At 36.0% G+C, this 15,661-nt stretch overlaps 2 protein-coding genes across 2 annotated transcripts in view; one reads left to right on the forward strand and one right to left on the reverse strand.

Moving 5' to 3' along the window:
* GTF2F2 (general transcription factor IIF subunit 2) overlaps nucleotides 1–15,661 on the reverse strand; it is a 120,871-nt gene that overhangs the window by 54,707 nt on the left and 50,503 nt on the right. The window lies entirely within an intron of this gene.
* KCTD4 (potassium channel tetramerization domain containing 4) lies at nucleotides 3,963–14,076 on the forward strand. The gene is made up of 2 exons (XM_006209431.4): nucleotides 3,963–4,199; nucleotides 12,194–14,076. The coding sequence occupies exon 2, from the start codon at nucleotides 12,379–12,381 to the stop codon at nucleotides 13,156–13,158; it is 780 nt and encodes a 259-aa protein (XP_006209493.1). The 5' UTR covers nucleotides 3,963–4,199; nucleotides 12,194–12,378; the 3' UTR covers nucleotides 13,159–14,076.

Consider the following 15,661-nt stretch of genomic DNA (forward strand, 5'->3'; position numbering starts at 1 on the left):
GTTATGGTTCAGTCGTATTTCTGTGAGAATTCACCCAGGTTTTGAGAAGAGATTCAGGAAACCCTTTGGTTCATCAGCAATGCAGTTATGATTCATCTCTTCAGGACGAATGACTTTGGGCATTCCACTAACTACAACCAAATGCCTACTATGTGATGGGTACCATCCAGGCATTGTGAAATGGAAGATGATTAAGCTACAGAACTGTCTTCAAGAAGCACACAGTTCCCTGGGGGAAGACAGATAAATTGACCAAAATGTAGAATGCAGACAAAACCACGCCAACATGATTTATACTAGAAAATCTTTTTTATGGTGACCTTTCTTGATTTTTGTCTCCAAAATCTAGAAACTCCTTATTGTAGCCCATAAGTACTAACTGCAAACACACTGTAACTCAATGGTTTAATGCAAACGTGCAACAAACCTCCAGGACAGGCTGGCAAATGACTGGGAAGACCCACGGTGAGACGCATGTCTACCTGACACCAAAATATGCCAGGAAGGAAACAGTAAGAAGGCTGTAATTATTTTATATTACATTTCAGTTTAAATATCCAAAACTAATTTCCTCTCATTAATAAATTTAGTAAGATTAAGAGTAAAATTTGAATTTTCTTAAAGCAAAAGTAAATCTTATATTCAAGTGTGCCTCTCCCAGGAAGCTGAAAATTCTATCTAGAAACAAGATTTGAGAAAGATTTCAATGTATATAGTGTCTTAGATTTCAATGCATGAGAAAAGTCCACTACTAAAATATAAATTAATCCTTAGAAAAACTGAAATAAATCTAGACTACTGTTCCTGAAGATAATATGGTTATATATCCATGTGCCTGTTACTGTTGGCTACTACAGAGCTGCCTTTCCATACCACCTGTGAACGTGCCCCACTTATTCAGCAGTACCTACTCCCGGTGGACAGATGACTTCAATTCCTGGTTAAAGGTTTCTGCCATCAACGTTCTGCACTTAATACCTGAAAGGGTAAGACGCATCCACAGCACCTGCCCATTTCAATTTGGCCACCATTCTCATCACTATTCTTCAACCAAGGTCACTCACACAAAGCAGTAAAATTCACTTCCCCCAAACCATAATTTCCTGTCCATCACATCCCCTTTTCAAATCTAAAATAGCTTTCAAATGCTTCTCAAGTGAAAAGAAAAGTCTTCATCATCAGCAATGAATTCTTCCACCAACTGGCTGCTCTTAAATAACCCCACATCTCAGTTCACTCTTTCCCCTTCCCTGTCTCTCTCTAAATAAACCAAAACCAAAAACAAAACCAAAAAAAAATGACTTATAATACAGCCCCCTAAACAAGTTTTAAAGCCTTCACATACTTTTTAAAGCCTCACAGGAATGTGTTTTCATATTCTTTCCACTAAATCATGTTGCTTTTTTTCTTCAAGATGTTACTTAAGATTTCAGGGGAAAGCTATTAAATATTACATTTTATTGCATTTGAAAGCACCCACCTGCATACCACTGCTGTTAATTGGAGATCATATTCATTAATACAGAAACCCTGATAAGACTACTTTGTTGGCCCAGTCTGAAAGAGCATAAATAATTGAAAAAAAATCTCTTTTTTTGCTCATATATTTATCTAATATTTACTGAATACCTTTTATGTAAAAGATAACTCAAAAACAGATTAGGAATAACAAAACTAAATGAAACTTAGCTCCTGTTCTCAAGCAAGGAGTAGAGCCCAGGGCAACCATTCACAAAGAGCCTGAGGCATGTACGCCTAAAAAAAACTGAGGACCCTCAAAGAGCTTTTTATGTGGGTTTTATCTGCTGATATTGACCGTATTAGAAACTAAAACTGAACAATGTTTAGAAAATCAGAGTGAGAAAAGCAAAAAGGCTCAGTATTGTTGTGAAAATAGTTTAGATTTCACAGGGCCTTGAAAGTGTCTCAGGGACCCCTCTACCCAGTGGCTTCCAGATCACATTTTGAGAGCTGCTGGTCCAGCAGAAGGATGAGACAAGTACAGAAATCACTTTAACACATTAACAGCACTTTTGATGGCCCTCCACTTACCCACTTCTAGATTACCAAGCCTCTCGTTGTCCCTCTTAACTATAATGACAGATGCCCAAAGCTCGCTATAGACTGGTGGGTAGCAGGTTAAACTCTAGTACTCCCACACACTTCTGCTCAAAACATGCTAGAACTTGTTTATGCTAGTTTTACTGCTAGTAATTATGCAATCTGATTATACATTGCATAATCCCATTAATTATGAGTATGGGGGAGGGAGATGTTTCTATGAAAACTAGGTTTCGTGCTTTGGTAAAATGTGATATAAAGGTAAGCGGCTAAAAATCTGCTGTCAAATTAGGTACTGGAAAGACAACTAGAGACTAGAAGAGACACACAGAAGTCTAGAAGGATTCTGTATTAGTATTGTTTCACAGTGTCTAAGTTCTTGCCCCTTTTTAAAGAAAGCAAAACTGAAAATCTAAGTTATGGGTTTACTTTTCACAAGAAAGAGAATTCAGATGCTCAGTCAGCATCCTATACCTAAGGCAAAGGCCTTGCCCTACATGTACACTGGTAATTAAATGCGCATTTATAAGTTTTAAGATAGAATGTTTAAGGCAGTAGGAATACATACTAATATCATTTTATGATTCCCTACCTTTGAATTTAACTGACTACTGTTCCCTCCATAAAGGCTGTGGGATTCTACTGTACTAAGTAGAATTCGTTATGGTTTATAAGGGTTATAATCTGCCAACAGAGACAGAGTATTGGGATTAAAATACCACAGAGAGAGAAAGAAAGAGAGAGAGAGAGAGAATAAGAATAAGAATGAATATGTCTAGCTGGGAATTAAGAAGAGCTTTGACAGGGAAAGCAATGCTTGTGCTGGACCTTGAAAAATGAGTAGGATTTAGACTGGGAGGAGAGGCAGAAGGGCACCGAAGGTGGTGAAACAGTGGGAGCTATGGCTTTTGTCTCTTCTCTGTTTCTCTCTCTGTCTGTCTCTCCCTCTCAGAATTTTAAACTATAGAACCCATACCAGAGTCACTCCACCTCAGGAATCACTGGAAGGACACGGTCACACAGCACTCTGAAGAGAAGCCATGTAAACTCGTCCTGCTGAAAGCCCCAGAATGGCTTAGTTCCTGTCTCTTCCTGCGCTTGGCCATTTGTTCAACTCTTCTTTAGATTCTGGGAAATATTCCCGGATCCTTTCTATGTTTTCTCACCTCCTCTGCTTTTTTGGCTAGACTGGTTTACTTAATGGTTTCTGCTACTTGTAACCCAAAGAACCTTCATAAGTATGAACACACATCTTTGGTGATGGTAGTTTATTGATCTATATCCTGCCACTTAGTTTCAGAAAAAAATGGAGAGTTTTAAAGGGTGAGTACACAAAGGGCATCCTATAACTAGAATGGAAGTGCCCTAGTTCTGATTCTGCCACTAAATAGTGGTGTGACTTTTGAGAAGTTACTTCACATCTCTGGGCTTCAGCATCCATATGTACAATGAAGCCACAAGATCTCTGGAATCTCCTTCAATTCTCTCACTAAAATAAACAAAACTGCCCTTCCCTTCCAATTGGGGATGTTTTGTTACTTCATTAGTATTTATTTTGTTGGCTCTAACACTTTCTAAAAGACCTAGCTATAATCACATTTTCTTTGAGTAGAAATTAAAGAAAACTGTCTCTGAACAATAATAAGAAAATGTTGAAAAGCTGCTCAAGACTTGAAAACATACAAACTTCTGATCTAAGCTGGACCTTCCTACTCTTTATCTCAATTTGAGACACATGCAATGTTGAAGAACCCAAGAGAAACAACTGACTGGCACTTTTTACAAAGTTAAGGGCATGGCTAGTTTGAACAAGTTAAAGTAATAAGCAAGCAGGAAGTGTGCCTATTAGCACTGGCATGTAAGTCATGAGAGCAGGTATGTTACGAGGATGCTAGGCGGATCAGGAAGTGACAGGCATTCATTTCCACAAGACCGCTCTGGATCCAGTTCAACGTGGAGGCCTTAAAGAGCACTTCCAACTCAACTCAAAACACAGACAAGGTTAGAACCAAGATTCCGGATTGATCCTTGAGACTTTGAAGCTATTTTCCTGATTCTGACTTACATCACACCTGTGTCTATCCTCTCCGCAAAAGGACTAAAGAAGTAATATTCCACAGAGAATGAGCATTTAAAAGGTAAATCATTTTCAATATTCCTACTAGTCTCCAATTGTTTTCATTTAAAATCTTTTCTTAGAAGCCTTTGCCTGTGGTTCACAGGGTAAGGCCTATTAACACAAGCTACCTGGCATCTTAACAAACCAGCTGGGCAAAGCTGCAATCCCTATATTATTAAAAAAGTGTTCCTTACTGTATTCAAATTGGTGAACCGATGTTCTGATCTCTATTTACTATTCAGAAATTTTAGGAATAAAAGAGCGTGCTCAGACTTCAGTAAACCTACAGAGTTAGCATTTGATTATTTACCTCAAAAGCTAACAAAATGAGTAGCAGCCATATAAGTATTCCCTTGAATTATCTATTTATGTAATATGTTTTCTTACAATGATATTCAAATTATAAACATGCCTAATATGCTAGGAATTCCTAGTTTTAAACCAAATACTGAAACCATAGTTTGAGGACTAAAAAATAGTTAACTTGAAGACTGGACTTAGGATTAGAAAAGACCTCAGTTTCCTCACTCATGGTTCTGCTCTTCAACTCTTCCCCTATGGACTGGGAGAAAGAAGGTTTATGTACATTCCCATACAAGGGATGCTGCAGTTCTCCTCAAAGAGTCTCTGTAAATAAGAAGACTGGTTGCCCAGGGGTAGAAAGAAGAGTGGTTATTTAGGTTCAAAATCAAAGAGGGAGGCCTTAAATGTGCAAAGGAGTTCAGAATGCTCTGAGTCTACAGAAGCCATAGCAAGTTTTTGATCAAAGAAATTACTTAGTGAATGAATTTTAAAAACCAACATTTGTAAGTTTTAATATTTACAAAAGGAGTTCACAAGTCATCATTCTATACTTCACATTACAGTCCCCTTTTTGCTTGTTATACTATATATATACTCATCAATATAAATTCTCAAATCCAGATGTGGGCATGATGTTGTAATGTTGTATAAACAGACATAATCCCTAGCCTCAAAGTCGCTTTCAAGAATAAGAGATTGAATAAAACCCAGAAATAAAATACAGTTTTATAAAGAACATGAAGTAATGCTGTGCTGTAATAATAAATGAAAAGGGTCAGGAAAATCATACTACCGTAATAGTTTGTTTTAGTTATACCTTCATCAAAGGGTGCTATCCAACTTTGGCTGTTGCACTTGAAATTCGAGAGAATTCAGAAACAATAGCAAACATGATGTTTAACAGATTTATAGATAAATATTTAAAGATAGAAAAACAAATCTTTCCAGGAAAGATTAAGTCTCCCAGAGAAAAAACTTTTACTACAATGTTATATTACAATTAAATAGTGCAAAAAACTGTGCTAGATGAGATGAGGGGTACCAAGAAAGAAAATGCAGACCCCTGCACTTAGAAACTAGCCTGCAAATATAGTTGAGGAATATAATATTAATGAAATACTTATAGACAATCTGGTGACACATTTTTAAATTAATTGAATATGATTCTAGTTTCATTAATTTTATCCTTAATAACTCTTATTCTCTTCGCCATGTTGAGTAATAGTAGTAATACCACAAATTAGTTTAGTTCTTTACAATTTTCAAGATACTTTCATAGTAAGTGATCCTCACAACTAGAGTAGAAATTATGCCCCCATCATTAAGAACTCCTTTGAGGTAAGTGCCCCCTTCCTGAGCTCATCAATTTCCTGAATATTCTTCAGCTCTGCTTGATCATAAGTATCACCTGGGGAGCTTTTTAAGAACTATTGAGCCCACTCTCAGAGATTCTTTATTTGTACTATGTGGGCAACAGATATTTTTTCACAACCTCGCTAGATAATTCTAATTTGCAGCAGCCAGGGTTGAGACTGCCATTCTGATATTTCCCTCCTCCTCCTACCCCTTTTTCCTCTTCCTGCATCTCTGTTAATTTTATTTTCTGGTGGTAAGGAGGCAACAGCTTACAGAACTACTCAAATATTCCATCAAATCTAAGATACCATCAACTGTAATATTCGCCATTATTTTATGTGCCACCAAGGAAAACAAAATACCACCATGAAACTATTACAAGCCAATGATTTAAAGACATACTCTGATTTCAGAAATGTTAAATGTGAAAAAGTGTGCAATAAGATAGAATTTTCCACCCCTGATTTACAATCACTCTACTCTCTCTCCTATAACCATCCTTATCCTGTCCTGCTGGTTCAGGCCCCTCCTCCCTCTCCTTCACACCATCTCATCACTAAAGACACAAAACGATCTAAAGAGAAGGTAACAGGAGGAATAATGGTAGGGGACACCATTTGGGAGCAGAAACCCTTTTGGTCATTGATTTAATGTTAATAATATTAACTTTACAAATTTTCAAAATCATGTCTCTCATTTTGAGATTGTAGACAATGGTTATTAACTTAAAACATCTCCATCAAAAAAAAAATCTTCTGAAAAGGCAAAATTCCATTTTGCCAAATAGCACTATAAAAGTGAGTTCTATATAATAATATAATTTCGGTGTTCATTTGATGGCTCATAGAAGTGCTTTGCTCATCTGGTTACAATAAAATTTTCCAGTGAATAATAATGCATAGCTTGCACTTTGGGAAAAAAAAAAGAGCAAACTCATTTTTAAAAACTCAAATGATTTCTGCTTATGGAATTATAAAACACAGGTCCCAAAGTACATTTAAAATACGAATTAATATTTGACACAACATTGTAAAATGACTATAACTCAATAAAAAATGTTTAAAATAAACAAACAAATAAATAAAACTTCTTTAAAAAATATGAATTAACGTGATATGTAAATTGTTTTCAAGATTACCTCTGTAATGAAAATCAAAGAAATATGGAATGGAATTTTGCCAGAACTTCTCATTTCATCTCTGCCATTTTTATTTGTGCTCCTTTTGATACAAACTGCTTTAATCATTTCTACACTCCCAAAGTGAGGCTTAAAAATTTGCCGATGTAGCAAAGTTTCCTAGGCTTCTTTGGAGACTTAGTTCAGCACTGCAAAACATTTACAAGCTTATTCATCTGACTGGAATTACACATCCACATCCTCTTACTGCCAGAACCTATAGCCAATGAATCCCAGGAGGATTTAAGCACGCTGCATAGTTGGTGAGATACTTGGTCAACCAACTCCATAAGGCAGGTAAGGCAGAACTTGAGTTGATGCAATCCCAGTGCTAGACAACATCTCACGAAGAAAAATTTTATATTTCAAAATGAAACTAAAGTTTTGACATTCAAGTAGAATTGGATTAACACAGAAAAATCTCTGATTCTTAAAATATGTTAATACATTACATTGTATAATTTATTTTTATTTTTCAACACAAAAAAGTCTAGAGTAACATGATTATAGCTGAATATCAAAATGAATGTTTCTCACATTCAATGCATTAACAGGAGGCTACGAAGCAAAAGAAAGCCACACATTAAAAAAGAGAAGCTCAGCTTGTGAAAGGCAGAAGGTCAAGGTAAAAAGCAATCAGAAGACATGAAAGTCAGATAGTCAAAGGTCAGTCGGATTTTGAAAAATGAGCAGATAAAGATATCATAGAAATCAAGTAGATGGGCATCAAATTCAAGTGAAGAAGACAGACACAGATCAGGAAGCTTAAAAAAATCCAGGGCAGAGACATAGTGCCAGGTTTAAGTAAAAATTGACAGCTGTTGCTCTTCTGTAGTTGGTTTTACTTTCTTCCTAAGGTAATGGGAAGTAATCTTTTTTAAAAAACAGGCATAAATGCATGCAGGTGAAAATAACCAAAAAGATTTGGTAGAGGTGGAGAATGTGGAAACAGAAGCTGAGTGTTCTGAGACCACCCCTTTTCTTGAAAAGGAAATTTCATAGAGGAGTTATCTGTTGAGTCTAGGGGTATTATCAAGTCTTGTATCTTCCAACCAAGAGAGATACTTTCTTGGTAAAGTTCCACTTCTTTCCACGGCAGGGTAATACCTCTGGCATATAAATGGAGCAAGCGTATATTATGATGATGTCCTGTGTCAATCACGGTGATGACAATGACCTCATTTCCTGTCAAGAGTTGAAAGATAAGATGCAAATTCCCACTGGCCTGGAACAAGATCTGCCTAATACTAGTCGAAGATAAACATTACCATAAAGTGGAAAGGTTTTGCTAAAATTTGATTAGGCATTGGGTCTAACCAATGAATACACTCATATTAAGAACCTGACAATGGCATTGTTTAAATCATCAAAGTTGGCTATCATCAACAAGAACATAAATAACAAATGTTGGCCAGGATGTGGAGAAAAGGGAGCCCTCCCTTCACACACTGTTGGTGGGATTGTAAACAGGCGCAGCCACTGTGGAAAACAGTATGGAGGTTTCTCAAAAACTAAAAATAGAGCTACCCGTATGACTCAGCAACTCTGCTCCCGGGTATACATCTGAAAAAAATGAAAACACTAACTTGAAAAGATACATGCACCTCAGTGTTCATAGCACCATTATTACAATCCCCAAGATATGGAAGCAACCTAAGTGTCCATCAACAGATAAATGGATAAAGAAATGTAAAATATATATTTTATACACACACACACACACACACACACACACACACACACACACAAAATGGAATGTTACTCAGCCATAAAAAATAATGAAAGTTTTGCCATTTGCAACAACATGGATGGACTTGGAGGGTATTATGCTAAGTGAAATAAGTCAGAAAAAGACAAAATACTGTATGAGATCACTTACAAGTGAAATCTAAAAAATAGAGCAAAACAGAAAAAGAAAGCCAGATAACACCAAGTTTTGGAAAAGATGTGAGAAAACAGGAGCCCACAGGTACTGCTGGTGGGAGAGTGCATAGATAGCACTGATCTCGAGAGTCATCTGGCAGTTCTAAGTAAAACTGAGCGTGGTTAGCAGGCCCTCCCCTGGGTATGTACTGCACAAACTTTCACAAACACCTATAAGAGGACATGAAACTGTTCATCACAGCAAGGAATTGAAGCAGTCTGGGTGTTCATCACTAGGGAATCAAAACCAACATTTATTGGGTGCATAAATGTGAAATACTATGCACCATCCAGAAGAAATGGAACAGATATATACAGCAGCATGAACTAATGCAAAAAACAGAGTTGAATGAAAAAAGTAAGAAACGTAGATACATACACACATACAAATGAAAAAATAAATGTCTTCAAAGTTGGCTAAAGGGCTCTTTTAAATATGTGATAACAGGTGTCTATGACAGACCATTTTTTTTTCAAAAAATATTTCTGCCTGCAAAGCAGATGAAATCTTCAAGTCTAGTGGTCAAGTAGATCTGAGATAATCTTTGAAGTGTAGGTTAAGCCCTCTTGCTGAAACCACTGAACTGATTAATTCCAGTTTGTATCTGCAGTGAGGCAGAGAAATGTAGTCACATACCATGGGTGTTTGCCTTGGTACAGTTATTGAAGCACCATTTGTACAGTTTTAGGGTTGTGTAGACTTGACTGACACTACGCTTCCTACTCTCCAGCCCCGAAAGCAGGTAAATATAAGCTCAGAATTGGCTAAAAAGATGACAACCTGGCTTTCTCCTAAGGGGCATGGGTACCACAACAGCAGCGATGATCAACAAAGCCCTGAGATCTCTGTAAACTGCAATCATCTTGCTTTAACGGGGATGGAGTGCAGTAACAGGGAGAAAGTGGGGCCTACTGGATACCATTTTTCTTTCTTAAGACTGCAAGTTGGAAGCAAGAGGACATAAAAGAAAAGTCCTATGGATTCTCATCAGCTCCAAGCAGGCACTAAGACAAGGCTTCTGTTACACTATTGATGCCAGGCCACAGGTGGCAAATGAAACATACATGTCAGGTTTGCAGAAGCCAAGAATACCACAGTGAAGTCTAGAGTGAGACAATGCAGTCAAGGGTTAGATGCACCTGATGGGGTGGTTCAGAGTCTGTCAAGGCAAGTCAGCAGAAACAAAGAACACACATCAGTAGTTTTAAAAACCAGAAAGCAGAAGTGAACAAGTTAGCAAGTGTAAGGTGGTCCTGGGGTGATGGCTCAAGAGGTCAGTGGTCCAACTTCCTGCAGTCCTGCCCCCCCTCCCCCACAGAAGCCCATCCTCCAGCAGCTCTAGCTTTACCGCTTCCCCATGAAGCCATCTATAAATGGGCCAAACAGGGTCTAAGGAAGCAGACCAAACATTATATAAACTTCAACTACACCATTTTATTTAAACATGAAAGAAAATTCTAGCATAGCCTCCATATTACAGCTATGTTTTATTGATTCTGATGTCCTGTAAAACTCATTAACAGAGCCTATACCTATGAATTGGTATGCTGTTGTTGGCTTTGCTACTACATAATGCTAGCTCATGTGCATGGACTATTAACATAAGAATTCCATAAATACCTTTCCAAAACTGCACCCCTCAAAAACTCTATTCAGTAATTCAGAAGATGTCATATCCATAGATAAGACTTGATTCCAAAAACACAGGATCAACACATGAAATTGTTAAGACTATAAGAGCAAATTCTTCTTAAATGATGCAGTACTGAGGGGAAGCTTTAGTCTAAGGGTCAGCTTAGTATTAACAAGCTGTAAAGTTCTAGATAAAACACTAAAAACTCTCTAGAATGCAATCCTACCTCTGGTAAAATTTTAACTTTGGTTCAATTTCATAGTCTCTAAGCAAAAAACTCAGCCTTAAAAATGTTATGCCTTAGACTTCTAGTTTAATTTCAATGGACTTTTGTTAAACTCAATGCTACATAAACATTAAACTCAAAGTGTGCTATAATTAAAAATAAAAATTTCTCTATCCAAAGAAAATCTAACATTTAAACAAAACAGAAGGCAAGCATTTTTAGAAGAATCTACACCAATATTTCTAACAACACAAAGTTGAAAAAATTTTAAATACCTTTAATGTAATAAAAATACATAAATCAATTTAACAAAATCTGAAGTCCACTTCTGAGAACCATATAGTTCCTCAGAATAATTTAGCAGGTAGGTCTCTCAAATAACAGTGTAACGGGAACAATGTTCACATTTCTTACCACTGGGCCTTTAAATTCTACAAATGAAAACTCAGATTCCCTAAAATGCTTTGGAAGGCAAGTCACAGGGGAAGGAGGGGAAAAAAAAAGAGAGAGAAACATCACACTCACATTGTTTCAGCTTAAAAAAAAAAAAAAGCTAGGCTTTGGTCTTTTCTTTCCCTCTTTGCGAATACTAAAAAGCAACAACAAAAGAAACCCAACTAACTTGGCCCATGACACTATCTTATAAGAGGTATTTTGAATCTGTCTGTTATCTTCCTGCAGGAGCAAGCACACACACACACAGTTTTAGTACTTTCACAGCAGTCTGGGTCTTTGTTCAGCAGTGAAGCAGATTTCGGGTGAAAACAAGCCTATGAATTTTCCATAGGAAATCTTAACCAAAGAGGAGGGAAAAAAATACTGCAAAGCCTGTATACTTAATTTTTCACCTTTAGGGTAAAAAACCAAAATAACAGAACCTTTTGTTAAAGGACAGTCAGAAAATTTCTTCTCACTTGCTAAAGACTCCCAAATCAGAATTATATGCAAATCCAATTAAATTTAAGTGCGATGTCACAAATAACAGGTTCAAATATTCTCACTTGTGTCTCCATAATGACTACACCACTGTGAAATGTGTGACTTTCTATAGTAGAGAAAATTCTGTACACCGAGGTTCCTTTCTCTTTAGGTTTCTTATTTATGATTTACTTAAAAAAAAAGGTACTAATTCAACATACATTAATCTCCAAAAGAAGACAGCATTATAAAATATTAAGCCTGCCTGATTAATAACTTACAAGACATTTAGAAGTACATAAAAATTCACACTTAGCTGGAGAATTAAACATTTGTAACTGCTTAACTGCTAAAAGGAAATTCAATTTACTGAGTAACTTTTATTACTTCAAAGAATATGCATGAAAACCTTTTCACAACAAGTTCCTTCCCTGATACAGTTAAATGCAAATTATCTTTTTTCCGTCTTACTCCAGAAAGCTCCTGCATACATAGCTGAGACGCCACCTACTGCAAAACCGAGCTGACAGCGCAGGCGATGCTGCCAGCGTTTCCATTCCATCACCAGGCTGGGGCTGAATAAAGGCGTGTGTGTGTGGTAGTGTTTCTTTTTTAAAAATCTCAAAGCCAAGAAGAACAAGCTGAAATAGCATTTGCAAAAATGGAGCGTAAAATAAACCGAAGAGAAAAAGAAAAGGAGTATGAAGGGAAACACAACAGCCTGGAAGATGCTGACCAGGGCAAGAACTGCAAATCCACCCTGATGACCCTCAACGTTGGTGGATACTTATACATTACTCAAAAACAAACACTGACCAAGTACCCAGACACATTCCTTGAAGGTATAGTAAATGGAAAAATCCTCTGTCCGTTTGATGCCGATGGTCATTATTTCATAGACAGGGATGGGCTCCTCTTCAGGCATGTTCTAAACTTCCTACGAAATGGAGAACTTCTACTGCCTGAAGGGTTTCGAGAAAATCAACTTCTTGCACAAGAAGCAGAATTCTTTCAGCTCAAGGGACTGGCGGACGAAGTGAAATCCAGGTGGGAAAAAGAACAGCTAACACCCAGGGAAACTACTTTCTTGGAAATAACAGATAACCATGATCGCTCACAAGGACTGAGAATCTTCTGTAATGCTCCTGATTTCATATCAAAAATAAAGTCTCGCATTGTTCTGGTGTCCAAAAGCAGGCTGGATGGATTTCCAGAGGAGTTTTCAGTATCGTCAAATATCATTCAATTTAAATACTTCATAAAGTCTGAAAATGGCACTCGACTTGTACTGAAGGAAGACAACACCTTTGTCTGTACCTTGGAAACTCTTAAGTTTGAGGCCATAATGATGGCCTTAAAGTGTGGCTTCAGACTGCTGACCAGCCTGGATTGTTCCAAAGGGTCAATTGTTCACAGCGATGCACTTCATTTTATCAAGTAATTACCTGTGCCACGAACAAAGACAACAAGCATGCAGCCAGCAAGCTTCGGAAAACCACAGCATCAAAGGCATCCCAAATAACGTGCTCAGTCAGCTCTGTACTCAGAGCCCTGCTGCTAATCAATTACTGTGAGCTAACGGTATGTAAATTCTATCGCTAAAGATGTCCTTCTCTAGGGTGTTTCTGCTGATCAGACACAAAGTGAAAACAGTGATCTTCTATATATTGTAAATAAAGACTGAATGCTTTTGCTATTTATTTATTTTTCCTTAAGCTGTCTTTCAATCAGAATGTCTTGGGTACTTGCAAAATGAATAAGCATGTACATTACCTATCGTTCTTTTAAGTAAATGGTAATGAAATATTTGAAAGGACTGTAAGATTTAAAATCCTTTCTCCTTATGGCAAAAACCTACAAAGAAATTGAACTGGCAAAATTAACCATTGAGAGCAAGATAGACGTACAGATCTACTAACACAGAGCTGTGGTGAAACTAAATGAGACTGTAAGAAGGTATTAAAACTATGGATTTAATTTTTAATAGTAGGCACCAAAAGCTTATTTCTAGTTCCTGTATTTCATACTAGAATTACAGCTGAATTGATACACTGCTGAAAATTCCTAGAAAACTGCTTGAAGACAATAAAAAAATAAAAGCACTAACTTCCTTGCTTGTATTAATTATAATAAAAAGTTACTTGTGTCACTTTTGAAACAAATAGTACCTCTTGATGATTTCATACAATATTATGCTTTGACGTGGTCAACTGACAGGCTACAGCAACCCCAGCTGGACTTGCAAGTGACAAAACCCAGCAAATTCATTTCTTTGCAGGATGAGCTTTAACACAGCATGGATAACTTAGGCTCAACAGAGGACGTGGTATTAGAATAATAAAGGAGTTAATTTTCAGAATCATCCTAAATATTCATTTTTCAAGCTCAAAAATATTAAATGAGCATTACTAAACATTATTATTATGAAAGAACTTTATCAATTCTTTTTTGTACCTCTTCTGATCATAATCTCAGACTCAGTGAGCTGTGTTAATTTACTTCGTGCTAAACAAGAAGTTATTTTAAAAAATTGTTTTATACATAGCTGTCTCAATAATCCTAGAAACCTAGCTTTAAATGTGTGTGCACTGTTTTCCTCCCAAAGAACAGATAAATCATTTATTTCTATGCCACTTATTTTCTTTGGCTTCTAAGTTCACTCCTGTAAAGTTAACCATTTAAACTGGTAATTAAATCTTAATTTTAATAAACTTCAACAAAATATTCCTGAAAGTCTTGACTGAAGTTACTAAGTTAGCATATATGCCCAAAGTTTGCTTACACATAAAAACTTAGGATAAATTAGCAGTAAAGCTAATATTCATTCTCAGAACTATACCTGACTTACAGTTGTAACAGCTAAGGTAATACAAAAGTTATCTGTACGTACTAAAAGAAATATTTTAAAACCTTTTGTACAAAAAAGTCCTTTAAAAATCCACATTAAAAAGAAAAACCTCCACATTATCCAAACTTCTTTTTGTGTAACAAGAAAAAAATATTTGTATTAAAATATCAAATTATCTCTTATATACTTAAAAATGGCTTAATTAGGATTTAAAGAAACTATGAAAACAGAAAAAAAAAAAGTGAAATCTATTTTACCAGCCACTATAACTGAACTGTTTATATACCTCTCCAGCTTATGAGCTGATTTTTCCTCGGCATTTCAACTTTGTAATGCAAAAAACAGTAGGGATTTAATGTCAAAGCAAGACTTTCTCTAACAGGATGTCATTACAGATAATAAAAATAGCCTTGACATATCTTTTCACAGGAGATATGGTAGAACAAATCTCCTTAGACGTATTATAAGTAAGGTTTTTGCATCAATTCACAAAAAGAAACTATAACAAAATTATTACTGATGGAAATTATTAAAAATTTGTCATTCATTTTAATGTAAATCTCTTAAAAATAATATCTGGAATGCATTTAATTCATCCTCAAGCTCTTGACAGATCATAGTATCTGAGAACAACTTAGTAATCTAGAAGAAAATATGACTAGATTGACTACTCTTATGTAAATTTTAATAAATGTACCTTTTTAAATTCAAAGTCACTTCACCTGTATTTACATATTCAAGCACCTAAATACTATAAGTATATAGAAAATATCTAGTTTTTAATTTTACTATTTTAAAAAATACTTAGAAATGCTTTCCATTCAAAAACTCAAGAAATTATACAAAATGCCAATTATAAGCCAGAGTGAAGTTGTCATAATATTTTTGTTTGTAAAGTCAATGAAGAATTTCCTCCTCAAATCCTTCCTCATGATACTATTTCAAAGGATAAATCACAAAGTGACTCTGTACCTTCTTTTTCAGAAGAAAAGTAATAAGAAAATAGGTTATTATACCTGCCACGAGCCAAACACATACACTTATGTATTTGGAATTATACCACACACAGTGATTCTAGCATTGTCCTTAAAATACA

Source organism: Vicugna pacos, chromosome 14, assembly GCF_048564905.1.
Source record: "Vicugna pacos chromosome 14, VicPac4, whole genome shotgun sequence".
Taxonomy (NCBI): Eukaryota; Metazoa; Chordata; class Mammalia; order Artiodactyla; family Camelidae; genus Vicugna; species Vicugna pacos.